The sequence below is a fragment of the Melospiza georgiana genome, chromosome 16 (assembly GCF_028018845.1).
Source record: "Melospiza georgiana isolate bMelGeo1 chromosome 16, bMelGeo1.pri, whole genome shotgun sequence".
Taxonomy (NCBI): domain Eukaryota; kingdom Metazoa; phylum Chordata; class Aves; order Passeriformes; family Passerellidae; genus Melospiza; species Melospiza georgiana.
In genome coordinates this window covers 3,514,760-3,540,823 of record NC_080445.1, presented here as the reverse complement: position 1 = coordinate 3,540,823, position 26,064 = coordinate 3,514,760, and the positions used below count along the sequence as shown (strand labels likewise).

The 26,064-nt window shown below is 42.1% G+C and overlaps 1 protein-coding gene across 2 annotated transcripts; it reads left to right on the top strand.

The window, feature by feature from the left end:
* Window positions 1-1,032: 1,032 nt before the first annotated feature.
* WIPI2 (WD repeat domain, phosphoinositide interacting 2) lies at window positions 1,033-23,816 on the top strand. Of its 2 annotated transcripts, none has more exons than XM_058035556.1 (12): window positions 1,033-1,207; window positions 9,836-9,918; window positions 14,734-14,903; window positions 16,059-16,155; window positions 16,728-16,825; window positions 17,239-17,331; window positions 18,121-18,191; window positions 18,851-18,958; window positions 19,734-19,898; window positions 20,931-21,038; window positions 22,175-22,272; window positions 23,106-23,816. In XM_058035556.1, exons 1-12 carry the CDS (start codon window positions 1,134-1,136, stop codon window positions 23,216-23,218), a joined length of 1,278 nt encoding a protein of 425 aa, XP_057891539.1. In that variant the 5' UTR covers window positions 1,033-1,133; the 3' UTR covers window positions 23,219-23,816. The 2 variants fall into 2 exon arrangements, with proteins under 2 accessions (XP_057891539.1, XP_057891538.1); XM_058035555.1 differs by having other exon boundaries at window positions 22,175-22,305.
* The last annotated feature ends 2,248 nt before the right edge of the window (window positions 23,817-26,064 follow it).

Sequence of the window (26,064 nt, the reverse complement as noted above, 5' to 3'; positions counted from 1 at the left end):
TTGTTTTGTTGGGTATTTTAGGGGTGTGTGGGTGGGTGGGTGTGTGTGTGTGTGAGTTTGGGTTTTTTGGTTTTTGGAGGTTTTTTGTTTTGGTGGGGTTTGTTTTGTTGGTTTGGGGTGGTTTTTTTTGTTTGTTTGTTTGGGGTTTTTTGTTGTTGATTTTTTTTTTTTGTGATTTTGTTTTGATTTGGTTTTTTTGTTTGTTTGTTGGTTTGAGTTTTGTATTCATTTTTCCCCCTGCAATTTGTGTTATCCACTAGACCAGGATGCTCAGTTCAGCCTGGCTTTGGACACTGCCCAGGCTGGGCGGGGGTATCTGCAACCTGTTCCAGCACCTCACCATCAAAGTAAAGAATTCCTCTGTGTATCTATTTCCCCTTTCAATGTGATCCCATTCCTCCTTTCCCTCTTCCTACAAATCCTGACCAAGAGCCCATTCAGACACTGAGATCTGCTCTGATATCTCCACGCAATTTTCTCTTCTCCATCCCGAACAGCTCCAACTTTCTTTTTACTTTTCCTTTTTCCCAAGTCATCCGTTGAACCTCGGGGACATCCCGTGGCACGGAGTGGAACTGCACAGGCACGGGTGGGCGGGCACAGCGCGGGGCATGAACGGGGCCACCGTGCCCGGAGCGCGGAGCCAACATCGTGACCGGGGACAGCGGGGCCACCACTGTAACCGGGACCGCGGGAATAGCGTGACCGGGGATAGCGGAGCCACCGTGCCCGCACCGCGGGGCCACCACCGTGACCGGGGTTAGCGGAGCCACCGTGTCCGGACCGCGGTGGCCGCGCTCAGCCCGGGGACAGCGGGGAGGCGCCGAGCCGGGGCTCCGTGTCGCGTCCCGAGTCTCCCATCCACCGCCGGCCGCGCCGGGCCCTGCTTAGCTTCGCAACACGACCCGCGCCCCGCCGCCGCGCGCGCGCAGGCGCGCTGGCCGTACGGCGGCCGGGAGGGCGCAGGCGCGGGGCCGCTCCGCCGCCCGCCGCGTAAACAAGGGCCCGGCGGGGATGCGGCGGGGTCGGGGCGGCCGCGGGGGCCGCGGGGGCCGCGGCTGAGGGGCGCAGCCTTCCGGAGGTGTTTCCTCGTCCTCCCCCCGCCGGACGGGGGTGGCGAGGGCTGTCCCGCCATGAACTTGGCCGGGCAGAGCGGCGACGCCGGTAGCGGCCATCTGCTGTTCGCTAACTTCAACCAGGACAACACGTAAGGGAGGCTGAGGGGGGCGGGCTGAGGGGGCCCGGGCCGGGAAGCGGCAGCGGCCGGGAGGGCCCTGAGGCGGCTTGGGGGGCCCCTGAGCGGGCCTGGCCGCGGGCAGAGCGCGCCGGGGTCTCCCCGGTGCCGCCCCTTCCCGTGGCGGGGAGCGCCGATGGGGCCGGCCCGTGCCGGGGCCTCGGGGCTGGAGCGGGGCCGGGGTCCCCCGCACGGAGGAGGGCCGGGAACAGCCCCCGGTGCCCTCCGGCTCCATGGAGAGCCGCGGGGACAGACACAGGGACAGGCCGCTCGTGCCGGGGACACGCGGCTCGGGGGTGGTGGCAGCCTGGTGGCCGCTCCCTCCCGGGGGAAGTTGAGCTCCTGCTTGGGAGCATCGCTCGCTGTTCCTGGGAAGGGGATGGAAGGAGGGCTCCTGCTGCTCCTCGCTGATGTTCAGCCCTAGGAGGGCCTGATGTGCACCCCAGACGTGCAAAGACTTCACCCAAAAGTTCCTTGCAGTTTTCTTATCATACAGTTATTTTATTGGCACCTGCTGTGTTGAAGCAGGGAGGCTTAGGCTTGAAGGTGTTTTTATGAGCCCGTGTTACTTTTGGTTTTGATTTAGAGAACAGGCGTTTCTCTGATCCTTGAAGCTGCACTTCCTTGGGCTTGGGATGGCTCAAGCTGCACGTCTCACAAATTACTTAATCACTGCAGCATATTTAGATCAATTAGTGCATATTAGTTTTTATATGGGGTATTATAAAGCAGTATTTTTAATTTAGGATCTCCCTATTAGTTGGGATTGGAGCGCTAAAGTTCATTTAAAGAAGAATTTGATTGTCTTAAATACCTGAGAAATGAAACTGGGGAGGGAGTAAGCTTGTACTCGAGAAAGGGGTTTTGTTTTAGGAAGTGAGTAAGAGGAAATGATCTCAGGTTGGCATCACAAAGTGTAGCCCACGTGTGTGGTGGAGGGTTTGTGTTTTTAACAACTCGTTCTTTCTGCAAGCAGCGATATCTTGTCCTCACGAGGGAGATCTGTTCCTGTCGTCAGCAGCTCCTGTAGCACACGGGAGCTGTGAAGGTTATTTCTGCTGGCTGCCAGGCACGGTTTCATCACAGCAGGAGAGACTCTGCCTTTGTAGGCTTTGCTGGGGTGAAGAGATGGGCAATTGGAGCTGGATAGGTTTGAGACAAGAGGCTCTGGCAGTAAATAAGTTGTGGTAAATGATGGGGGAGCAGTGGTGCTCTGTGTGTTTGGGAGTAAATCATTATCCCTATATTGATTCAAGGCAGAGACTTTGCAACTGCTTTTGACATTTTTTCAGTGCCATATAGAGCTCATTCTATCAATATAAAACATGCCCAAGTTTTGCTCAGCTACCATTCATTTTTTACCTAATACTGGAAAAAACCCAAGTCATAATAACTAGGGGATTTGTCACCTCTTTCTTCTGCAGTTTATAAGGATCAAATATAAGTTTTTGAAGGTCAGCTCTGTTCTCCAGTGTGGCAGCTCTGCATTTTCAGTTGCACTTTAGCTTTGTGGAGATCTTTATGTACCTAAAGATCCCTGAGTTGTGACCAAAAAAACACTTAATCTCAACAAGAGTTGCAGATTGGCTTGAGAACAAAACCAAGGCAGAAATAACAAGAAAGCAAATACAACATAAACTTATCTAAGTGGGTTTTGGCTTGTACAACTTGAAATCTTTCTTCAAGGAGCATAAAGGTGATTCCTTTATGACTTGGAGTTTATAGGGAGAGAAAAGGGACACCTGGCCAATGATTTTATTCCTCAGTTGGGTGTGCTACTGCACTACTTTTCCTATTTCATTGTTGTAAATAACCAAAAAATGTTCTTTGATAGCTGGTTTGGGTTTGTGGGGTTTTTTTTGTGTTTGGTATTCTAATATCCATTGTGTCAATAAATTATATATTTTTTAAAAATATGATTTATGAATAAATCACCTTGAGAATTTTGGTGATGTGTCTTTTACGTGAGACTGACCTGGCCCACAGATATTTGCAATTCCAAGTTTTGGGTTACTAGATCTTTTGTGTCATTTTTGAATATTTATGAATTCAGGTATCTGATGTAGGAATGACAGAAATATCAAAAGGCTTCTGTTCATATTTTTGTCTCAAAATTCTGAGAGTAATTTAAAAGGCTACTTAATTTGAGATAAAATGAGGTGGTTGATGATGTGGAATAATCTCTTACCAACAGTGTCTTGAATAAAACTCCCCAAGAAAAGTAGTAAGTATAAAAGCAGTCTTGCAGATGCCTTTGTGAGCAGCTTCTCAGTGAAACACTTCTCTGATGTGGTAAGTGGCCCAAAGAACCAAGTTGCATTCAAGTTCCTTCCTGAGTAGAATTTAGAGATTATGTACATTCTTTAAACAGAAGTTTATTTAACTTTTTTCTCCTGTTTCTCACCCATGATCTCTCCTAGTTTATTGTTTGAGTGGAGGAACAAGAAGGCAGCTGAGTTTATAGTATACTATAAATATATACTATATATAGTATTATAGTATATAGAATATATCTACTACATATTCTATATACTATTTTATATACTCTATATATATATATATACACACATATATATTTTATATATGTAGGAGGTCACAGTTCACCAGGTGAGAGGAGCTGAAAAGATCTTATTAGGAAAGGCACTTTCCCCTGCTGGGCCTCAGAAAGCTCACCTGTTTTCAACTTTTACAGGTAACTGGAGCCCTTCTCCAGACAGGCAAGGTAAACAAATGTATATTCTTTCAGGCAGTATATGAAAGGCAAGCTTTGTTTATGTCTGCCCAGTCAGTAGAGCTCACATCATGCTTTAAGGTGCTTCAGTAATTAGAAAAATTGCTGACAGACAAAACTGGAAAATAAATGACATGGGCTCATTGTTGTTACTACATTTAAAGCTTTTACCTTCACCCTAATAAGGTGCCAGTTGCACTCAGGTTTAACTGTCCTGCTTGCCTGCACAGCAGAGCCAGGTCCTTGTCTTAGGAGAAGATGGAGCTTGTTGCTGCTGAAAAGAAGTATCAAGCTAACTTTTCTTTGTTTTATGAAGATTTGGTGATTAGATACTCTCTCCTGTAGGAAGATGAGCTTCATGGTGGCTCTCAGTCTTGGGAAATTGGATTGCTGGTAGTTAGAATGTTGTCATCACACAAGTTGCTGCTGCTTTTCCCAGCTGTTGCAATCCCTGGTGGCTGAAGCAGATCTCCTCAATCCTGCTTTTTGTCCCTCACTTTTCCCAGACTTGGCTAATATTCATTCATGGATGCTGTGTGTAGGGACATTGTCTCTTGGAATAGTATCTGCATTATTGCAAGTGTTGTCTTGCCTGTTTATGCCACATTGCCCCAAGCTTTATTTACATGAGAGTTTTGAATTACTGGCTGGGGCTGGAACTCTGCCTGAAAACACTTCACCTATAATGCAGCAGAAGCGGTTGCTTTGTGGCTTCTCTTTGATATAATGTTTTCATTAAGTAAAAACCCAGAGAAGGGTATTTTCAGAAGATCTTAGTGTGCTTGTTTTGGACTGAGCCCTTTTCCCCAGTGAATCAATCATTGCACAACTTGGCATCAGTGGCATTCCCTGATTGAGAGGCAGAAGCTCCAGCTTGCAGATCAAAGTGGAGCAACCCATTGGAATTTGGGTGTCCCAACAAAACCAGGCAGTGGAAGCTTGTGGGTGGCCTCGGTGCTAGGTAGGTTTTACAGCTGTAAATCTTGAACAGTGGAGAAAAGCCCAAGTGCAGTTTGTATTACTTCTGGGAAAACTGCTAAAACTGAGCAGAGATAGGTTTATGAAAAATTAAACACCTCACAAACTCATAGAAGCTTTAGGTCTCATAAGGGAAATGCTAATGGATTAGAAGTTTGTGACTTTTTAAGCAAAGCATAACTTCAAGATCCCAAAGCTTGTATGTATCTGTATAATAGCTAAAACTTTCAATATTTAAACTGTTGCACAGGTATTCTTTGGAAGTGCTTACAAATGGTGTTCAGATTCAGTTTGCACCCCACCCACAGAAAATAACCCCACCAAACCAAACAGCTTGTGAAATAATGCAAGTGGGCAGAATAGAGAAGTTTTAGTCATCTTTTTTTAAAATAACTAATTGTGGGACAGCATTTGGAAACAAAGTAGTCACTGCAGTTCTGAAAACAAACTTCTGATGAAAGGGGAAGAGGAAACCTTGTGTTTGGACTTGTGAGGAAAACACTGGTGTGTGCCTTATTGGCAAGGGTTTCTTCAGGCTCTGTGTTCATTTATGTGTGGAGTTACACATGAAATGTATCACCCCATGCGTTTCTTCTTTCCAGTTTATTTCTGCCCTTTATTTCCCAAATAAATCAGTTTCATTCTACACTTTGAGCAAGTGCTGCTGTCTCTGTATGCGCCTGGCACGCTGTGTCCCAGAAGCTGTATCCTCATTCCCCTATTCTGTGATGTTTGGATCTCTGTAGTAAACTGCTTGTGGTGGGAGGAGCAAGGGTTAGGTGCTGAGCATTCACTCCTCTGCCTTTGTTTCTCCTAGGTTCAGGTGTCCTTCACCCGTGATCCTTGAGGACAGGAGAGCTCTCTATTCCAAGGAGAATTTAAAGCTAAGCCCAGACCCAAAAAAGGAAGGACAGAGCGGCCCCGTAGCTCCTGCCCTCAGGGAGGATAGCTGAGACAGACAAGCTGAGGCACACCAGCGTATGTTGTGTTTCTTGCTGTTGCTGCACAGGGCACAGCAGCTGAGGGGGGCTGGCCAGAGGAACTGTTCTCAGTGTGTGACCATTTGGATGGGATTTGGCCCAAGGATAGTGATATTTATTTGGATTATAATTATGGGCTTTCTGTTGTCCCAGCCTGCATGTGAAGTGATGAGCAGGTGTGGTCTCCTTTTGCTGTAGCAGATTTAAGTTGGAGTTTTCTTTTAATACAAGAATAATGGGAAAATCTCCTGTGGGTTGTCAGAATGTTGCTGACAAAAACACTGAATGTATGAAGTTCTGTATCTCTTTTCCAAAATAATGACCTTTGATATTAAGACATGCCCATGAGATGTTACAGCAGATATTTTGGAGGGGGAAATAAAGCAAGGTACATTTCCTTAGTAATTCCTTAGCAATTCTTATGCCTTCATTGATTTGTCTTTCATTATTATTATTTTCCCTCTCCTCATCATAAGCCAAAATGTTTTGTCTGTGGAAATTTACATTAGTTTTGAAATGAGATGGAACATTAGTATAATGAGACTGTATCATAATGAAAGTAGGCTTAATTAACCAGTTATTTAAAGCAGTAATGACTTTTAGAGTCATGTTTATGCTGCAGCTGCAATTGATTTAATCTTGGAGAGAGCTGCCCTTGTTAGGAACTTTCTGATTAATGTAGAATATTTCTGATTAATAGTTAAGGTCCTCTGTGATATGGAAAGGGAAAAACTGGTTTTCTTCCTTCTATATGTATATTAAAGAAACAAAAGCAAACCTTAGGATTCTAACCCAGCTGAAAAAACTTGTTCCTTTTAAAGAGCCAGAGAGACTGAAGCAGCTGATTTCCCACTTTAGGTGAGTGCACTTAGAGTGAGTGTCAGCATCTTCCAGTGAATGTGTGAAATCTCCCAGCACTGTTTGCTTGATGAGGATAGTTTTAATTATTTATGGTAGTCACTCTTGAAAATACTATCAAGATTAATGTAGTCTTGGATGAGTCTGCAGCTTTGTCTCTGCAAAAAGTGGATAAACACAGTTCCATAAATCATGGCTATATTGATAATTTTGTACTGAGGAGACAAGCTTCATGATGAAATAGCTCAGAGCCTACAGTCTAAAGTGTGTAATAGAGGCTGCACATAATAGAGCTAAAACCCCCATGTGTATAGCATAATGTTAGGAAAAAAAGCCATTTTAGAGAATATTTATTTTATTTTCAATTTCAGTCTCTCATCAGCTTCTGAAAATCAGTGATTATAAAGCATAACACCTATGCTGTAAAAGGAGCTTCTAATAAACCACAGCAGCTTCTTGCTGGCCACTGTCTATCTGAGCAGCAGCTGAATGGCTTATTGATCATATTTCCTCCCCATATGCTTGCACATTTTTGCAGAGGTGAGGTAATTTTGGCTAGGTCCTTGTTTTGTGGATTTGGCCATTTAGATGGCTGTGGATCTTAAGGGCTTAAGTGTAATATCAGTATAGGGGAAGATGGGAGATTTAAATCACTGTGATTATGCTGGTATAATTCAGCCTAGTGGGTTCTTATTACATATAAAAAGCCTTTTTCCAGTAGTTTCATAAGAAGTAATTTAAGAATGCATTAAAAAAAAAAACCAAACTAACAAAGCAAACTCTCCAAAAGCAAGACTGCTGTTCCAGAAGAAAAAGGGGTTATTTTGCAGTTACACTTGTACACTGAAATGGGTTTAATTATCTTGACTTGAACTGCTTTGTGTAAACAAATAATTTGTGACTTCCATCTCCTCAATCCTGAAATAAATAACAAAAACCAGTTGTCATGGATGGAAAGGTCCATTCTATGCTTCTGCATTTTGGATTCTGCTCAGTCTAATGATTTTTATCATGTACACAATTCATGTTTGCCATTGTCTGCAGCTCATTTGAATGAGGTATAGTCGTAGGGCAAGAAAATTTGGTTTCCTTGCTGCTTTCAGAGATGCTGTCAGTAAAACAGTGATTCAGCAGTATTCTGTGTTTAAGGCTGTAAGGACAATTCAGGAATCAGTTCTGCCTAGAAATACAAATAGCTGCTGGTGGGGTTCTGGGTGAGGAAATCATCCTGTGTCTTTTGTGGATCGTTTATATTGCAAGGAGTCTTGTGACTCCACTTATTTTTAACTCTGTGGAGTGCTTGTTTATCTTTGCAAAGTGACAATTCTGGTGTCATTCTTTGTGAAACTTTCTTTTGAGGAAAGCAGTAGATGACATAAGAAAAGCTGACTCAATGCTTTGTTTTATCAAGTTAAAGTTTCAGGGTTTTTTTTTCTCATAATGTGAGTTTTTGTTGGGTTGTACAGCAAAACCACTCAAGTGTCTTTGATGATTAATCAGATGGAGACTGCTGAACATACTGATTTTGTCTGAAGGAAAATTAAATTCAGTATTTCTAGGGTGACTTAGAGGAGCAGCAACAAAATTTTGTTTTATGATTGCTTCTCTATCTTTAAGCCTAATATGCTTTTTTAATATCTTGGTTATTGAATGTGTGGAATTGAATCTCTTGCTTGCATGGTTCATGTTTTAATTTGAAGGTTTAAACCTTCTCAAACATAATTTCCTAACCAGATTGTGCCAGCTGTATTTTCTTCTAGAAGAAAAGGTCATACCATCCGACAGAAGTTGATTTTGTAGCTTAATTTCAGAGGGTGAACTATATGAGCAGCAATTTTTAATCTGGGTATGCTGAAATTTAAAAAAGACTCACTTTGGAGCCACAAGTGAAAATACAGAAAGAACATGAAATCTAGGAATCTTCATTGTATTCCAAATGCTGTATTAATTGTCAGTGCATCTGAACTGTAGAGAATCATCTTGCTGAGTTCAAAAAGGAATTTTTGGCAGCCTGACTGGCATGGTTGGATTGCAGCCCTGTGTTGAATGGCTTGCCACAATTTAGGGGATCAAAATGGATTTTATTGGAATTTTCCTCCATGCCTCTTGGCAGTAAAAAATATATGAACTATAAGCATACTAATGCACTTCTGTAAAACTGTATTGACTGTTAATTTTCTTTATCTGTGACATAAAATCATCCTCCAGATGGGGAGGGGAGACAAGAATGAGCCATTGTCTGCTGCCTTGATGTGTAAAGACCTGCAAGACAGGCTAAAGGGTTTTCTAGCTTAAAATTTAAGACCTGCCCTTGACTCTGTCTGGAAAAGCAATTAAATGGTCTGTGAGCTAAGTGTGAAAATTGAGTAATGGAGGAAAGAAGGGGTTTTAGTCAGTTTTTGAATGTTCTGCTATTGTTCAATCTGTTTAACATCAGTCCCTAGCACTTTTTGGAGGGTGCCTCTGATCAAAGATTCACTGTGAGTATTTGTAAGACTGAGACCTGACAGTGGGGGTGCTAGAACATCATCATGTAAAGCCAGAGAAAATGAGAGTTGGCAGTCTTTAATTAGTTTTTTTTTTTTAATATGAAAACTCTTCTGGGATGCTTGGGGACGGTTACACTGTAAAGAACAAAAATCCCCAGACAGCCCAGTTTGAAAGGTCCTGGAGGTCACCTCTAATGATGAGGCAATGATGTAATTGGTTTGCATTACATTATTCAAGTCATCATCTTCTCTCCACACTAAAGCTTTTAGCCTGTGTGAAGAAATCACCGGTGAGAGTTGGGCAGTAGCTTTACTTTAGGCTGTGAACTCTCATTTCACAAATGTGAAGCAGAATTCCACACCCAAATTCTGTAATTCTGAAGCTGTTTGGTCTAATCAGTATTGAGGAAGCTGTCTGTGTCTGTTATGGCTTTTTTGCACAAACTTTTTATCACTTTCCTTACTGAGCTAACCCAGCTGGAGGTTTAGAACTGGGTAAGAATCTGTCCAAGGGTAATCACGGCTGATGGAGTTGATGTTCCTGACTGGCTTGTTTCTTTTGCAGGTCCCTTGCAGTTGGCAGTAAATCAGGCTACAAATTCTTCTCTCTTTCTTCTGTGGACAAATTAGAGCAGATCTATGAATGCAGTGAGTATCTTTTTCTTTTTTTTTTTTCTTTTTTTTTAATCCCTTTAGTTGGTTTAATGTGAGAAGAATAAGAAATGTTTCACTTTTTCACAGGTTATTTGAAATTGGCATAAAAGGAACCTTAAGTGTAAATATCACACAAATACAAAACGGTAATTGCAGACAGGGTAAAAGTGTGAATCAATGTTCTGTATTTAAATTTAGCTGGTATGGTACAAAATTTGCTAGTAGGTGAGAACTCTGCTTTTCTAATAATGTCCAGCCAGGTTTTATAGCAGCTGGGTATAAAAATAATAATTTACTCATGTGAGAGAGTGTCTTTTGGGTCTTTACACTGGCTGTTGGGGCATGGAAGTACTAATATAACCTTATCAATTAAGAAAACAAAGCCTTAATTATTTTTTTATCCTAATATTTTCTGTTAGAAAATTATTCTTTAACATGATAGCTGCAAGGCTTGCTCATCCAAAAGGGTGAATAACTCAGATTCCCATAACTTCTCAGTAGTGATCACAGTTGAGTAGGATCTGAGGTGAAATGGAGGAGGCCTGGGGGAGAAGTGGTGTCCCCTGTTCTGTCAGCAGTTCACAGACTGCCCTTTTTTGAGATGCTAATAGGTCAGCTATGAGTGCTATGCCTGAGTATCCTTGCTTTCTTGTAAACTCCATGTGAACAGGTGGTTCCAGTTGCTGTGATGTCAGCACTTACAGTGGGATCCCATGACAGAGCTGTGCTCAGACTCCATTCCCAAAGTGACCTGACCCTGTGGCATGTTAAGTTTGGAAATGGGGTGTGATTCAGATCACCCATTACCTGGGATGACAGCCTGGCTTCTGTACACAGTCAATGGAGAGAAGTAATTGTGAGGTTCAAATTAGGCTCCTGTGGTCGGATTAAATTGTGTTGTAGCTACATCTTCCTATTTGACTCATGGTCTGGTTGTACTGGTTAGTAAGTGGCTTGGACTCCATTTTCTACTGTGGAGTTTATGTACCTGACCTCTGCAGTATGCCAGGCACTTCCAGGGTCTGGCCTGGTGTCACTCCAGGATATTCAGTGCAGATGAGTCCCTGTGTCACCCCAGGAGGCTCAGTGCAGATGAGTCCCTGTTACACAAGACACTGAAAAGTGTCCTGGGAGGTTGGCTGCACTGGGCAGGACTGCATCTTCTGGGTAGTCCTTGAGAGAAAAAGTACAGCTTGGACAAAGTGCCTTGTTCAACATCTTGCAAAAGCTGATAAAAGCAGCTGGAGTTGGAATTTTGACCTAATTCCAGTCTTGTCTTCAGATTGTTCTGGGTTTTGTGTTGACTTAAACTCCTGGGAATTTTAAGTTTTCTGAGTGTGTGAAAGCTGAGCACAGAGTATGAGGTAACATTTAGTAGAGTGGTTTGGGTTGGAAAGGACCTTAAAGATCACGCAGTTCCCCTATCCCAGGTTGCTCCAAGCCCCATCCAACCTGGCCTTGCACACTTCCAGGGATCCAGGGGCAGCCACAGCTTCTCTGGGCAGCCTGTGCCAGGGCCTCCCCACCCTCACAGGGAAGAATTTCTTCCATAAACTGAACCTGAATTTCCCCTCTATGAGTTTTAGCCCATTACTCTTTGTCCTCTCACTACAAGAAATCCAGTGGTTTGGCCTGTGGAAGCCAGACAGTCTTGGCTAAAAGCAGATAGAAATATTGAGAAGCCTTCATTTTCTTTGTATGAGTCAAATAATTTTCAGTCTTGGACTTGCAAACCACGCCTGTTAAAACTTGATATGAGGGTGGAGGGCTTCCTGTGCATTGGGTACCTCCTTTCCTCAAGGAAAGGTGTCATGAGGCCTCTCAAACCCAGTGCCTCCCACTTCCCAGTTTAGTTTAAGTGAGCCTAAAGACTTCTTGTGTTGAGTGAGCACTGCTAAGGACCCCTCCTTCTCTTCTGGAAGATTGATCTGACAACTCTTGTGTAGGTGTTAAAACTAAACTGCAGAATATGCCTCAGCTGTCTTGTGCTTGAGAGAAATACAAAAAAAAAAGGGAGATTTTGCTGCTCCCATCACTGACTTTGCTGTGACTGCAAATCTGACTCCTTGAGCAGTTGATCCCACTGTAAAAACAAGCATTAGATTGGAGGGTGCTTTAAGGCTTAATGAATGCTTCTAACATGCTCATGTTCTTGGATTAAAAATGGAATAAAGGCACAGCTGATCATAATCTAGCTGGCTCTAACCAGCTCTTGTCTGTGATGCTACATGCTTGTGTTTATGAAACTAATCTTGTTATGTATTTGCTTGTTCTCCCCTCGCTGCTGATACTTAATTTGTTTTGCAGTTCTTTTTGTTCTTACTCTGTTTTGAATCTGAGTTTCTGGCAATGCTCAGTTGTGTGGTGTAAAGGAGATAATACTAATAGAAAAAAAAAAAAAAACAAAAAAAACCCTGAGTAACAGCATTGCTATAGGGCTTTATTGCTGCTAAGCATGTGATTAATTCAGGTCAGCTGAACATAGGATGGCCAGTATAGCCTGGTGCCCTCTTGAATGGTTGCTGTTGGGAAGCATAAATGACTTGGCAGCTGTGAGGAGATTTTATCTCTTCTTCCTGTTCAAGGAAGACAAAGGAGCAGAGGTGCATCCTGTATTTTAAAGTGAATTTAATTAAATGCCCATCACAAAGCCTTTCTTTAAAGGTAACTGTCTGTATTATAGTCTTTGTATGGTGAGACTGAAGGATTATCAATACCTTTGAGGCATTTGGCTTATTGAAATTTTAGTTGTGCTCTTCCCTGAGTCCCTTCCCTTCCCATCAGTGCAGCATAGGACAGCACTATTTCCATATGAATCCCTGCTGCTGTTCCCCTTCTGAAATACCAGTTCTGCCTGCCTGGGAGGATGAGAAATCCCAGAAGCTGTTTCTGCACACTCATCCCTGGATGGGGAAAGAAGCTGTGCCCACCCTGGAGCTGGGAGCAGTCAGACTGTGGGGTTTGGGTCTCTGAGTGCTGGTCTTCTGACTCTTGTAAAAGGATGTCACCATTTTGAAGGACTCCAGGCTTAGATGGAAAGCTGATAACCCATCCTGTAAAATATTTGAGAGTCTTTTATGTAGCTACTCTTATTCAAGGAACATGGACCTCTGCATTTCAAAGTCTCTGCATGCATTTATTGAAGCAGATTTTTGTATTTCTTTTTCATGTTTTGTGTAGTATCAGAAAAATGGAGAACAATTCCTTGAAAACAAAGTAATTACTAAAATGCATTATCCCTGTTGCATGAGAAAATTGAATTTTCAAAGCCTCTGTGAGCTGTTATGTCTTCTCTGGAAAAGTACCATATTAAATACAAGATGTAGATAAAAGTCAATTATGTAGCATGGGGTACTGAAAATGCAGAGTGTAAACCTGCTCCTTTTTCATAACTAGGCTGTTTCTCTCAAAAAAAAAAAAAAAAAAGTAGGACATTAAATATTTTGTGTTCATTTTCTTGAAATAACTGCCCAGAAAAAGCACTTGGAAAGCTTTTGTGTCCCACACTGATGGCACATTCTCATATACTGAGAATGTTGAACAGAAATTTTTTCATGGAATTTCTCTCACTGCTGATGGGAACAGTGCAAATTAATTACTTAATGTTTCTCTTGGCCAAAACAGAAGCCTTCAGAAACAAGCTCTTTTGGGTTGGTTTTTTTTTGTTGTTGTTGTTTTTTTACTGGCAGTTTTATGGTTTGGAATGTGTTAAGCATTGAGCTAATCCAGAAGCTGACTCCTGAAAAATTTGTTTTGATGGATCGAGGCCAAAGGCTCGAGTCACTTGTCTTGATTGGGTTCTGTAATCAAAGGGCAGGTGTAGCCAGTGGCTGTGAAAGAGCTGCAGAGCATTGTAAAACTCTCTGCAGCTTCTCACTGCCCTGAAAAATGTGTCCACTGTGTTCCTGGGGTTTTGGAAAGGAGTTTATGGGATGGAGATGCCAGGACAACTGGTGGTGGGACTTGGCCTCCTGCCAGCATGGTCCAGTGCTGTGCTGTGATCAAATGCTCTGAAATCATCTTTGCCAGAGATCCTGGACTCTCCCCCCTCCTGCTGTCTCCTCACACAGGGATTTGTGTTCCTTCCTCCTTTGCTTTCAGTGCTCCCATAGCAGAAACATTTGGCAAATCTGATGTTTTATGGCTCTGCATGAATGCTGGGCACCAGTGGTTCCTGCACAAATTGCTTTTAGGGTCTGTCAGGAAAGATGGTGTGTGTGGAAATGCTAATTGGTGGCTGCAGCAGTCTTGTGGCAAATGAGTTTCACCAGCTTCTCTGAGTTCTGTAACCTTTATTTCTTCATAGAGGGGTAAATGGAAATGCCAAGGGTTTGGGTCATCAGAAACCCTTTCAAGCATAATACAGCTTTAAAAAGAAAACCCAAACATGCACAGAAAAAAAGCCCAAAACCTGTTTGCTTTCCTAGATTTCTGCAGAGATAAAAGAAGACTGTAAAATTCTGGAATTTTACAATTTTCTGGGTTTTGTATCTTTGGGATTTTTTCTGGTGGATTCTGGACATGGGGAGTAGACACTGCTCTGAAACATCAACTTGTGTGTCGCCTTGGGAAAGGGGGAGGAAATCTTTGGAAATCATCACTCACTGTGTAGATTTTCTGTTTTAACAGCCTATCCCACCTTGACTCTGAGCTGTCGTGGCAGAATGTTTGTGGTGTTAAACTGTATTTTTACATAGACTGAATCTACGATTTTGTGATTTGCTTAGACAATATTTCCTGTTGATGTGCATCATTCTTCTCCCCTGAAATGTCCCTCTGTATTTTTCCCTCGTTCCTGTGATTGCTCAGCTGACACAGAAGATGTGTGCATTGTGGAGAGGCTCTTCTCCAGCAGTCTGGTGGCCATAGTTAGCCTTAAAGCTCCACGCAAGCTCAAAGTTTGTCACTTTAAGAAGGGGACAGAGATTTGCAACTACAGTTACTCCAACACCATCTTGGCTGTCAAACTCAATAGACAGGTGAGTAATGATTCTACCTAGGTGGAAATGTGGGAAAAGGGGTTGTGGATCTTACACTAACCCTTCATTTAGTGACAGAATTGCTATTTGAAATTTAGTAGTGCTTTTCCAAGTGTGCCTTGTGTATGGCATCTCAGTGCTTCTATTTGGTTAAGTATTTTTGCTTCTGTGTTTATATATTTACTTGGGGAAATACCCTGAGTAAGCTGGGCATGCTTTGAGTAGGAGGTTGGACTAGAGACCTCCTGAGGTCCCTCCCAGTGTGAATCATCCTTTCATCCTAATCTGAAAGTATGTGAGACTGACATTTTCTCTTCAGGTCAAAATTTAAAGTTATCTATTTAATTGTTATGGTTGCAAGTGCTGCTTGCTGAATTCCTCTCAAAAAATAAAATCTAAAACTTGTCACGCAACTGGTGAATTTTTAAGCACCTGGAAGCATAGTTTGCTATATGACTAAATCATTAGTAGGCTCTTCAGCAAGTACAGACTTCTCTGTCTTTAACCAGTTCATTCAAACTAGAGAGAGTGGCATCTGGAGGAGAAAACCTTAATGTCTGACTTTGCCCCCAAAAAATGAGCGTGGGAGGAGGGGTTTCCTGTTTAAAGTCATGAGAGAAAGAGTGGGTAATTTGATTTCTGGCACAGGGAGTTAGTGTAAAATTAGTAATGTCTAATTAGTCATCCACATGTAGTCTGCAAAGTAAATGAGATGATGAAGAACTTAGTTTAAAGAAAAGGCCATTCACAAATGATTATGACTAAGTTATAGGCTTTATGAATGGTTAAAAAGTCTTGTCTGTTTTCTCTGTTTAGCAAAAGCAGAAAGTACTTTCCATTATTTCCACATGTAAATTGGTTCAGAATAAAAATTAAGTGAAGGTTTCTGGCTTGCTGACTTAAACTAGTAATGGGAATGTTTTCAGTTTGCACTGGTGAGGTTGAGGGAAGTGGGGTGCAGTGTTTGTGTCAGGAGCTGGATCTTGTGTATCTTGTGTCAGATTCTTACTTCTCCCCATCAAGTGGGTACAACTTCTCTATTGGAAGAGAAGTTGTCCCCACCTATTGCATTTTGGGATAGAGTTTTTTTAGGATTGGTAAATCCATATGAACTCCATTTCCACATCACCATTTTGTCCTCTTTCCCTTTTCTAGAGGCTGATAGTATGTCTGGAAGAGTCTCTTTATATCCACAACATACGAGACATGAAGGTATTACATACAATCAGGGAGACACCTCCCAATCCTGCAGGTAAATGTGATGGTAGAATCAGCAGAACTCTGAAAAATGCTTTCTGTGTCAGTGTATGAGGATCTCTACAGGGAGCTGTGGTGCTGTAAATTCTGCTTTCAAATACAATAACAAATATGAGTGTTGTCTGAAAGCCTACATGTTGGATCCAGCTGAGAACAAGTAGCAGACTCTGCCCTAAACTGCATCTTCCCAGTTATTTGGTCTCCTGGAGTGGATGTGTTGAAATGTTAGGAAAAAAACAGGAGAGATAAAAGCTGGATTTTGACAGCACTTGGTGTAGTTAAAGACTTTGTCAGGTTAATGCTTTAGGAGTCATGGCAGACATGGGAGGTTCTACTGTTTAATCAGTTATTGTAACTCTCTTGGTATGATTCCTTTTCTGCATTATATTAAACAGACTTATGCTAAATAGTAGCATATATTGCAGGTTAACTCTGAGATTACTTATCTTTGTTTCTATTTCTCTTGAAAATTTGAGTTTTGTGACATTCAAGCACAGAATCAGGAAGTTTTACTGCATAAGTCCTGGAATTTTCCTGTTTCTAATTCTGTTTCTGCATCCTTTCTAGGGTTGTGTGCTTTATCAATAAACAATGATAATTGCTACCTGGCTTATCCAGGAAGTGCAACTATTGGAGAAGTACAAGTCTTTGACACCATCAATCTGGTAAGAATCTTTGAATGCTGTTTCCACTGCTAAATATGCAGGTTTTGAAAATGCACTTAACTTGCACAGAGAGGAATTACTGGACACTTAGGTTTCTGTGGAACAGTTTGCAGCATCTCTTGCTTCACAGAATATCAGCAAAGAAAATACAAGTGCTGATACTAGATTTGATTTAGTAGAATTGGGCATATGGGTGGAACCAAGTAATTTCTATTTGAATTGTCTTTCTGCTGCTTGTACTCTCTATGTATATGCTTCAGTGATAATTTCATGTACTTAGTTACTGAAAAAAATATTGAAGCTGTTGTCCAGAAATTAAGAACTGTGTTTGTCTTGAATGTGCTTAAATATGCAGTCACATGCAGCTTTTAACCTGTACTGTTCTAACGTTCTCTTTTATTGATTCACTGCAGAGAGCTGCCAATATGATCCCAGCTCATGATAGTCCCTTGGCTGCTTTGGCATTTGATGCAAGTGGTACTAAACTTGCCACAGCCTCAGAAAAGGTAAGGGAGCTTTTGATTGCCTTGCTAACAGCGATAAAAATCAAATTTGTCATTAAGTATTTTAAGTGTGCACAGTTCCATGTGCAAGTGCCAGGAAAGAAGGCTTACAGTTAAAATGGGAAATCTAAGTTAAGATCTGTTAATGATATTTGACACAATTTCCATGCTGTGAAATGTTGGATAATAGGGTTATTTAAATAAAACATTTTAATCTGGCTGTAATTAGGGCAGTCCTCTGAGTGTTTCTCCCTTTAGTGCAGGATACTTAATAGGAATTAGTTGTCTTGTTTTGATGCTGTCTTCCTAATGAAAACAAGACAGTTAAAATCCAGATAGAGAGAAATACCTTGCTAGTCTTTGGCATGTGATGACAAATTGTTCATGTAATGTGTGTAAATTAGAGAGTCTGAAGCCTCTGCTCTTTGAGTAATAAGCTTAGACTATAAAGGTATAACTGATTGCACCTGATAAAGGCACAAAGACATCCAAGTGATTGCACTCGTGGTACTTGTCTAGTGTGCTGGTTTTTCATGATCAAATATGATAAGAAGGGCTGGTTTTGATGCACAGCTTGTTCTCTGCATTAGTAGCTCCCACCTCTTGTTTCTGTACTCTTCAAACACATCCTACAAAACAAGCTCCATAAATACTTCATGTAGTATCTGGGCTGCATCACAGCAATGAGTTAACAGCAAAGTGGTTTGCTGCTTCTGATTGTGCTCACTAGAGCTAGTAATAATGAATGAACTTGAAATGGAAAATTATCTGTTTCTGGTTTTTTCTTTGCAGGGGACAGTAATAAGAGTGTTTTCCATTCCAGAGGGACAGAAACTCTTTGAATTCCGAAGGGGAGTGAAGAGGTAAAGTTCAGCTGGGTTAATTACCTGATCCTCATTCCTTATGGTTGATTTCCAGTATGTTCAGCAATTGAGCTGGCATCCTGATTTTTTTTGCCTGTTTTCATCTTCATTCATCCCTGCATGTATGCTTATAACACTTTCAGCTTGAATGTTTTCCAATTTCCTTCCTTTGGACTTGACTATTCTATAAATCAATCCTGTCAGAATTGTACTCCCTCTTGCCTTTTAAAATTTATTGGTGAGGGAACTTGTTTGAAGTGGGCCACCTTTTGCAGGATATATTGTATTCTTATGGAAATTGGAGGCAGTACATCTAATATTCTTACTCTCTTCTAAATCCTTCTAATGCTGTGGCCAGTGATAGCCATTGTGCAGTGGTGTTGTGGTTTGTGGCAGCAGTAACTCTGCTTCTGCTGTACTTTATACAGGGTAACACTGAGTTCAGATGGTTACTAATTGATCCCATATCTGGTAAACATCAGAGCTGAGCATCTTTAGTCTTATGCTTGAATAGCTTCAAGAAATTATCAGAGAATTCAGAATGCTAATGGAAGGGTGTTTTTTGTTACTTGCAAAGTAGTGATGACTTTAGAAATCTTCTTAACTAAGCCAAATAGTTTGACTTTCTTGTGTTTCTTCTCTTTTTTCTTTTTTGCCAGGTGTGTGAGCATCTGTTCATTGGCTTTCAGCATGGATGGCATGTTTCTGTCTGCATCCAGTAACACAGAGACGGTGCATATCTTCAAACTTGAGACTGTGAAAGAAAAGTAGGTTTCAAAGGTGCCTTAGAATTTTTCAAGGAAAAGGATTAAAAGTTCTGTACTCAACAGAATGAGTTCTCAAAAGTGTGGACAGACTTCTTTTGAACTTCTACTGTAAAGTAAAGGGCATAAGAAGTCACTTATGAATCAGCAACTGCAGCTGAGCTGTGTACTGTTCTCCCACTGAGTAGAAAAGGTGTTTTTCTGCCAAAGAGAACTTGGCCATCCTTCACAGAGGAGTGTGGAGCAGTTTTAACATTTTCAGTTACGTTTGTTTCACCTCCTCTGACATCCATATGGGGAGAGCTATGTCATCAATGCCTTCCAGCTGCATACAGGGAGCTTTAAAAGACACCAGGTTATAAAATCTTCCTATTTATGATTTGAGAGGACAGTCTTAATTCCATTTCAGTGGAAGTTATTGGAAACAATGATTTGCTTAGTGATAAACAGATTAATAAAATCCTGAAGCATAATGCTTTCCAGTAGATTCTGCTCTTGTGTAATGAATGTTATAAAATGCAGTCTTATATGCAGAAGTATCAGTTTACAATCAAACATGCTTAAATAACAGGCTGAGGGTATTGGAGGACACATTTTGTCCTGTTGTATAAATGAAGTGTGGTAGAATTCTCAATTAGTTCTTTCTGAATTAGTATTAATTATTTCTGAAGATAAATAACTGCTTAATATCTTTTAAAATAAAATGTTTTCAAGTGTTTACACACTTTTCTCTCTAAGATGAAGGCAAAGTGGGTGACTTTTCTCTTCTGACTTGTAGACCTCAGGAAGAGCCTACAACCTGGACAGGTTACTTTGGAAAAGTGCTGATGGCCTCCACGAGCTACCTGCCCTCTCAAGTGACAGAGATGTTCAACCAGGGCAGAGCCTTTGCTACAGTCCGTCTGCCCTTCTGTGGGCACAAAAACATCTGTGCACTTGCCACGTGAGTACAGCAGGGAGCCTGCACTGCCCACCCTGCTGGGCTCTTTGGGCTCTGGAGAGGCTGCACAGCTTCATCTGCAGCAGAGCACTGCTCACCTGTGATCATTCCAGTTTAAGAGCAACGTGGCAGAGCTAACACCTCTCAGTCCTGTGAGAGAAGGAGGAAAGGGCATAATATTTAGATATATATGGATAGGAATAGCCCATTTCTTAGTGTTGTTTAAAGATGTCTTTTAATTTTGAAGCAAGAATATTGAGAACAGACCCGTGGGCTTTTATGGCATTTGTTTCCATTAGTGCTATGGGGAGTGATGGTGTATGTTGTTAGTGAATTGCAAAATTAGGCAATCCAGCCTAACCATTAAAGAAGTCTTTGAAAGCAAGTTCATATAATTCTTGTCTCTAAAACAGCATAGCATTCATTAAAGTTAATTTTGAAGACTAAATCTAATCTTTTATTCTGTCTTCCTCAAAGGCAGGTCCCATTTGGCACAGCTACCAAAGTAATAAGCTGAGCAGTAGTAAACTTACTTTGTGGGGGTTTTATAGTTTTTATGCTAAATTGACTTAATGTCTGTACTCTCACTCCTCTGATCTCAAAGCACCCTTTAAGCAATAATTAAGCTTTGTAACATTTCTCAAATAAGTAAATCCTTCCCGTTAGAATATTTGTCTCTGGAGGTGCACAAAGCTTGATAACAGGATGGTAACTTCTGAATCTGTTTTACTGAGTTATATGTAATTGCTTGATTCCTGTGGCATCCTGTTAGCCCAAAATGTGGTTATGCTATAAATCTTTTACACACAGCTCTTTCCTGGGTGCTCTGACTGTTAACAGCATTCCTTGTCCAGGAGCTAAAGTGTGGAAAATAATGCCTTAAAGTCATAGAATCATTTAGGTTGGAAAAACCCTCTGAGACTTAGACTAAACATTAAATCATGGGAAGGGAGGAGAGCATGCTTTCTTACGTTATTTAATAATCTTTTATATAATAATCTGTTATTAAATAACTTCTGCTCTCAACCTTTCTAGAATCCAGAAGATCCCTCGTTTGCTGGTGGGAGCTGCTGATGGGTATCTCTACATGTACAACTTAGACCCCCAGGAGGGAGGCGAGTGCACACTAATGAAGCAGCACAAGTAAGTCCATGTTAGCTGAGAACTGTTGCATTTTATTTCCTCTCAAAATCCAGTTTCTTCTCAAACTTAGTTTTGTTCTGGAAAAATCTAACTTAGAACAGCTCATTTCTTCAAAGTAATCTTTTTCCAGACCTCTGACATGAATGAGTAATTTCAGAATCCCCCTGAGCCTTCCTTCCAGGTATCCCCTACAGCAAGCACCGCTTTACCAGCAGAAACTGAGCCCTGTCCCAGTGCAGGGAGGGATCAATCGCTGCCTCTCTGTGCTCCTGTTTCCTCTTGGCACTTTGAGTTGAGTTACTTAAACAAGAATTTGAAACGTGTGACACCGTCCTCTTCATCAATAAATGAAGTGGTTACAAACATGAGAAAGATCTTACTCTGACTTCACAGAGGGGAAACTGGCCTATGAAATTATCCCTGTTCTCTCTCTGCTGTTGTCCTTATTAAACTTCCCTGCATATAGGCCAGGCAGGTGTTCTGTAATAGTACTGTACAACACTTGAGAAATAGGACAATGCAGTTTCTCAATAAGGGTTGGCATGAAAAGCCAGAGTAATACAGTCAAATTACTTGATCAGTCATGGAATTAAAGATAATAACTCGTGATGATAATTCAGGTTTCCAGCTTTGGTCAACCTACAATTATGGTCAAAAATCATACATTTATCTGAACATTTGAAGACATGACCTCTGGTTAAAGATGAAGTGAAACCTCATAGAGGGAAGCCTTTACCAAGTTGTTAATCTCTGAAATGCTCTAACACTTTCTCTAAATGGCTTTCTGGTGTCTGTGTCAGAAGCAACCGTTTGTGTTGTGACAGAGCTCAAGATAACTTAAAATATTGCTGATTGGGATGGGTTTTTTTAATCATGCAGTCTTGTTTTGAGTCTTCTTTTCCTGCTATGAGCTACTAGGATTTAGATTCTGATGCTGATGAGTCTTCAGAGAAATACCGAGGCTTGTCAGGTGCTTTCTAGCCAGGCCTCTGGAATAGAGGCACCAAGTTCCTCCTGTTGCATTTCCACATACATTATTCTTGCACACCAGATGAAATATGTTGCTGTAGCTGCCAGCTCAAGCTGCTTTGTGCCCAGGCAGATCACCCCTCCAGCTAACCCCTCTGTTCTGGCAGACTCGACGGCAGCATGGAGCCCGCCAACGAAATTCTGGAGTCTGCGTCGCACGACCGGCCCTTGGTAGCGCAGACGTACAGTGCCGCTGTGACTAAAGGTACATACGTGCCTTCCTCACCCAGCAGGCATGGTAAGGAGAAGGCTGGGAGTGGGGCAGGGAGCACCTCTGCCTGTTGCTTCCTTCTGGATGGCTGCGTGAGCTGGTCCACGGCCGCACCGAGCTTTGCGTAACCGCACGCGCGAGGTGGAGCCTCGGTGAGCAGTAGGAAAGGAGCGCTCGTGGTGTGCAGTAGCTTTCTGTAGATGGGCCACTTGTCTTTGCTGCTTTCTGGGTAGAATTTTGGCTTGAGTTGTGGTTGATGGCTGTAGTGATAGTTTCAATATTTGCCATGTGGTTCTTGAGGCACTTCTGCACCCAGGCCTTGTGCAAAGCATCTGAATTATAGCACTGCTCCCTTTGCTAAAAAAAATTTTTATAAAAGGTTAATAAATGCTGCTATTGTTCCTTTATGGGAACAGTGACCTTTTAGCCTGATTCACTGCTCTCATAAATCAAGAGGATGAGAACTTGGTTAATGCTGCTGCTGTCCAAGTCAGTGGAGCTTTTGCCACATCTGGCACCTCCCTGCAAAGGGAGGGCAGTCAGCACATGCCAACGTCTGCACTGCACTGCATCAGTGGAGGCTGAAAACAGTAGCTGCCCAAAGCTCCAGTATGCATTGCACACACAGAGGAGTTTAATTTTGATCATGAACTGCTCTTGGCTTGGAGAAACAGAGTAATGAAACAGAGTCATGATAAAAACAAACATAGGGTGGCAGTGAAACTATTTGAAGTAATGCCTGGTACTTCAGCTCCACTCATTCACTCGGGATCCAAGCCTTAGTTTGTTGCTGCTGATTCCCCAACTCCTTGTTCCTTTCTCTCCAGCCTATACAGATGACCTGGGTGCTGTGGGTGGAGCTTGCCTGGAAGATGAAACCAACTCACTTAGATTGGATGAAGACAGTGAGCATCCCCCCATGATCCTTCGGACAGACTAAACTTGGACCTGTGAACTCACTCCTGAAGCAGAGAACACTGGCTTGATGTTTCCTGAGGAATCTCGTGTTATGCTGCTATGAACTTTGACATGAGTTGGGAGAGAGGATGACAGACTCTTACAGTTTTAAGTCGTAGCTGTAGTTCTAATTCTATACAATTGGAAAAATATATGGTTTTCAATTCAGTGGCTTTTAATCTTGCTTATCTATTTTAGCTGTGTTTATTTTTTTTTTGTTGCCAAAACCTGCTGTTTGTGCAGCCCTCAGAGCCTACTTAGCTTTGCATGCATTCATGTGCCAAGCAAGCATAGGAGGGGGAGAGAGAGAGAGAAGCCACTTTATAACAAACTCAAGTTTGTATTTTTTTTATATATGTATATAATATTTAGCCTATATAAGGAAGGAGTAGAGAAGTGGTTCTGGAAGCTGAGACAGTTCTGCACTGACAAAGGTCCAAATGGGTTCCTGTGCATGGGCTTGCAGGCATACCTAGTGACTGACATGCAACCTCTCAAATGCGATGGCCTGTTTTTTTTGGGTTCTCCCTTCCCTTTCCTGGACCATTTTGTTAATTAAAATTCCTTCTGAATGTTGTGTATTTGTGGGACTGTTCTGTTTGTTGGGATGGAAAACTGGAAGTGTTTCCCTGCTTAAGGATATAGAATTTAGAAAGTGCCTTTACAGGGAAGGAAAGGAATTGCTGCAGGAAGAAGAGCTAGAACGAGGGAAGGATTGTTGGAGAATCTTGTCTGTACACCTTTGGTACTTGGGTGTCTGTAGCCTGTGGTGGCTGATAAACTTGTGGGTTTTTGAGAAAAGACTTGGAAAGCACTTTCTTTCTTTCCTGTAGATTGTCCTGTTTTCTTGGCAGAGTAGCAATAACCTTTTTTTATACCTTTGTGAATTATCCAAAGCAAGGATTCTGTCAGGCTGGAGGGAAGTCCCTGTAGGGTTTGGCAGCCCCACTCTATAAACAGCCTTAAGGTTTCTTGCTGGAAGGCTCTCAATTCCTGCTTCTTCTCAGTCTGGGGCTGAGTAGCCTGCTGTAATGGTGAAAGTTCTTGATTTTTTTTTTCAGATTCTGATGTAAATATAAATGATTTTGAAAATTTAATTTACTTCTGGGTTCTCTACTGCTACATAACAATGCTTTTCTTTCTGTTTTTCTTCCCATTCTCCCTCTCATCAGAGTACCTCTTATAGATACACTCAAGGACTGGTGTAGTTTCTTTGGCAGTTTTGGAATAAATCCTTGACTGCCCTGACACTGACTAGGGCTTTCCAAGGCTGAGCAGTGCTGCAGACTATTTTTAGGGTTGTAATGTGCCTTCTCTTAAGTCTTGGATAACAGTTATTGAGCAAGTGATTAGTGAAGTACTTGGTGAGTGTTACTTCCCTTTGCCAAAACAAGCCTGCTTTGCCTTCTGTGCAGCAATGTGGGTTGTTTCCTTTCCCTCTACTGACAGCTTGCAGAGAAGTAAATATCAAGAGAGGCAAGGCAATTGCAGCTCTTAAGAGGAGGACAGAGGCTGAGTGCTCCAGCTGTGTGTGAACTCCCTACCACACCAGGCAGTGATGTTCTTCTAGGATTGGTACATGAACAAGTCTTCCCTGGAGCAGTAGCAGGCAGTGGGCTCTGTCCCCAGAGCCCTGTGTGGGCAGATGGGATTCCCCTGCCTCTAAAGGACAAAGAAGGAGGCAGCCCCTGCCAGGAGGGCTCTGTCAGGGAGGCTGCAGGGAGTCCCTGTCAGTGGAAGGTGTTTGTACACAAGTGTGTGTGGGAGAGAAGGGATCAGGCTTGTTTATTCACTGCAAACCCTTGACTGTCCTAAGTAGTTGGTTGGAGTGGCTTGTGGTGTCCTCTCCAGAGCCCAGCACGCTCCCAGCAAACCCCTGAGTCATGCTGAAGCCTCACTTGGTCTCTTGACTTTAAGGTCTGGCTGACAACTCAATTCCATGGTCTGCAGTTACTTATTTCTATTCTGCTTTCTGCTTTACTGCTCTCAGCTTTGCTGTGGTATTCCAAGCTGCAGAGTGAAACACAAGTCTTGAAGTAAATTTAAGCTCAGTGAGCTTTGCTGGCAAACTGAACCACCCAGGAGATGTCTTCTCATTCCAGACTGAAGCTGGTTCACATTCCTGATAACATCCTTGGAGGTTTGGCCTAGACTCCACAAGCACAGTTAGCAGTAAACATGCACCAGCAACACAGGTCTGCTAAGCACACAAGTTTTACAACTCCTGAGTGTGGCAAAGGCCATGTTACACCCCTAAATGTAATTACTAACTTTACTGTTAAAAATTGAGATCATTTATTGTACTAATTTTATTCCCTTCTTAATTTCCATACCTTATTTTCCACAGGTGAGTAAGAGATCCCATATTCACTGTATTTGTGTCTTCCATGTGCTGTAGTGTGTTCCTGCTCCTGAGCCACACACTGTGGAATTGCTGTGCCCTACTTGGTTCACTCTTAAATAGAAGCTGAAAGCCAGTTAAAAGTATCTTCTTGCTGTTTTAACTGAGAAAATCTTTTTGTAGAGCAAAAATATTAATGTTCTGAGGCTAGTGAGCAGCTAGTAGGGTGGAGCAGGTCGTTTCTGGTCCCCACTGGCTGTGTATTTAAGAGTGGTGACAGTAGTTTAATTGCATGAGGATATAAATTTTTCTCAGATAAAACATGAGTGATGTAATTTCCCTGTGATGGCCTTAGGCCCTCAGTAACCACCCTGCTGTGGTGTGTGCTACCAAAGCTAGAAGCCTTTCAGGTTGGGGGTTTATCCCAGTGACACAAAGATGTATTTCTATTTTTTTTTTTTTTTCTTTAAACATAACCAGAAATGCTG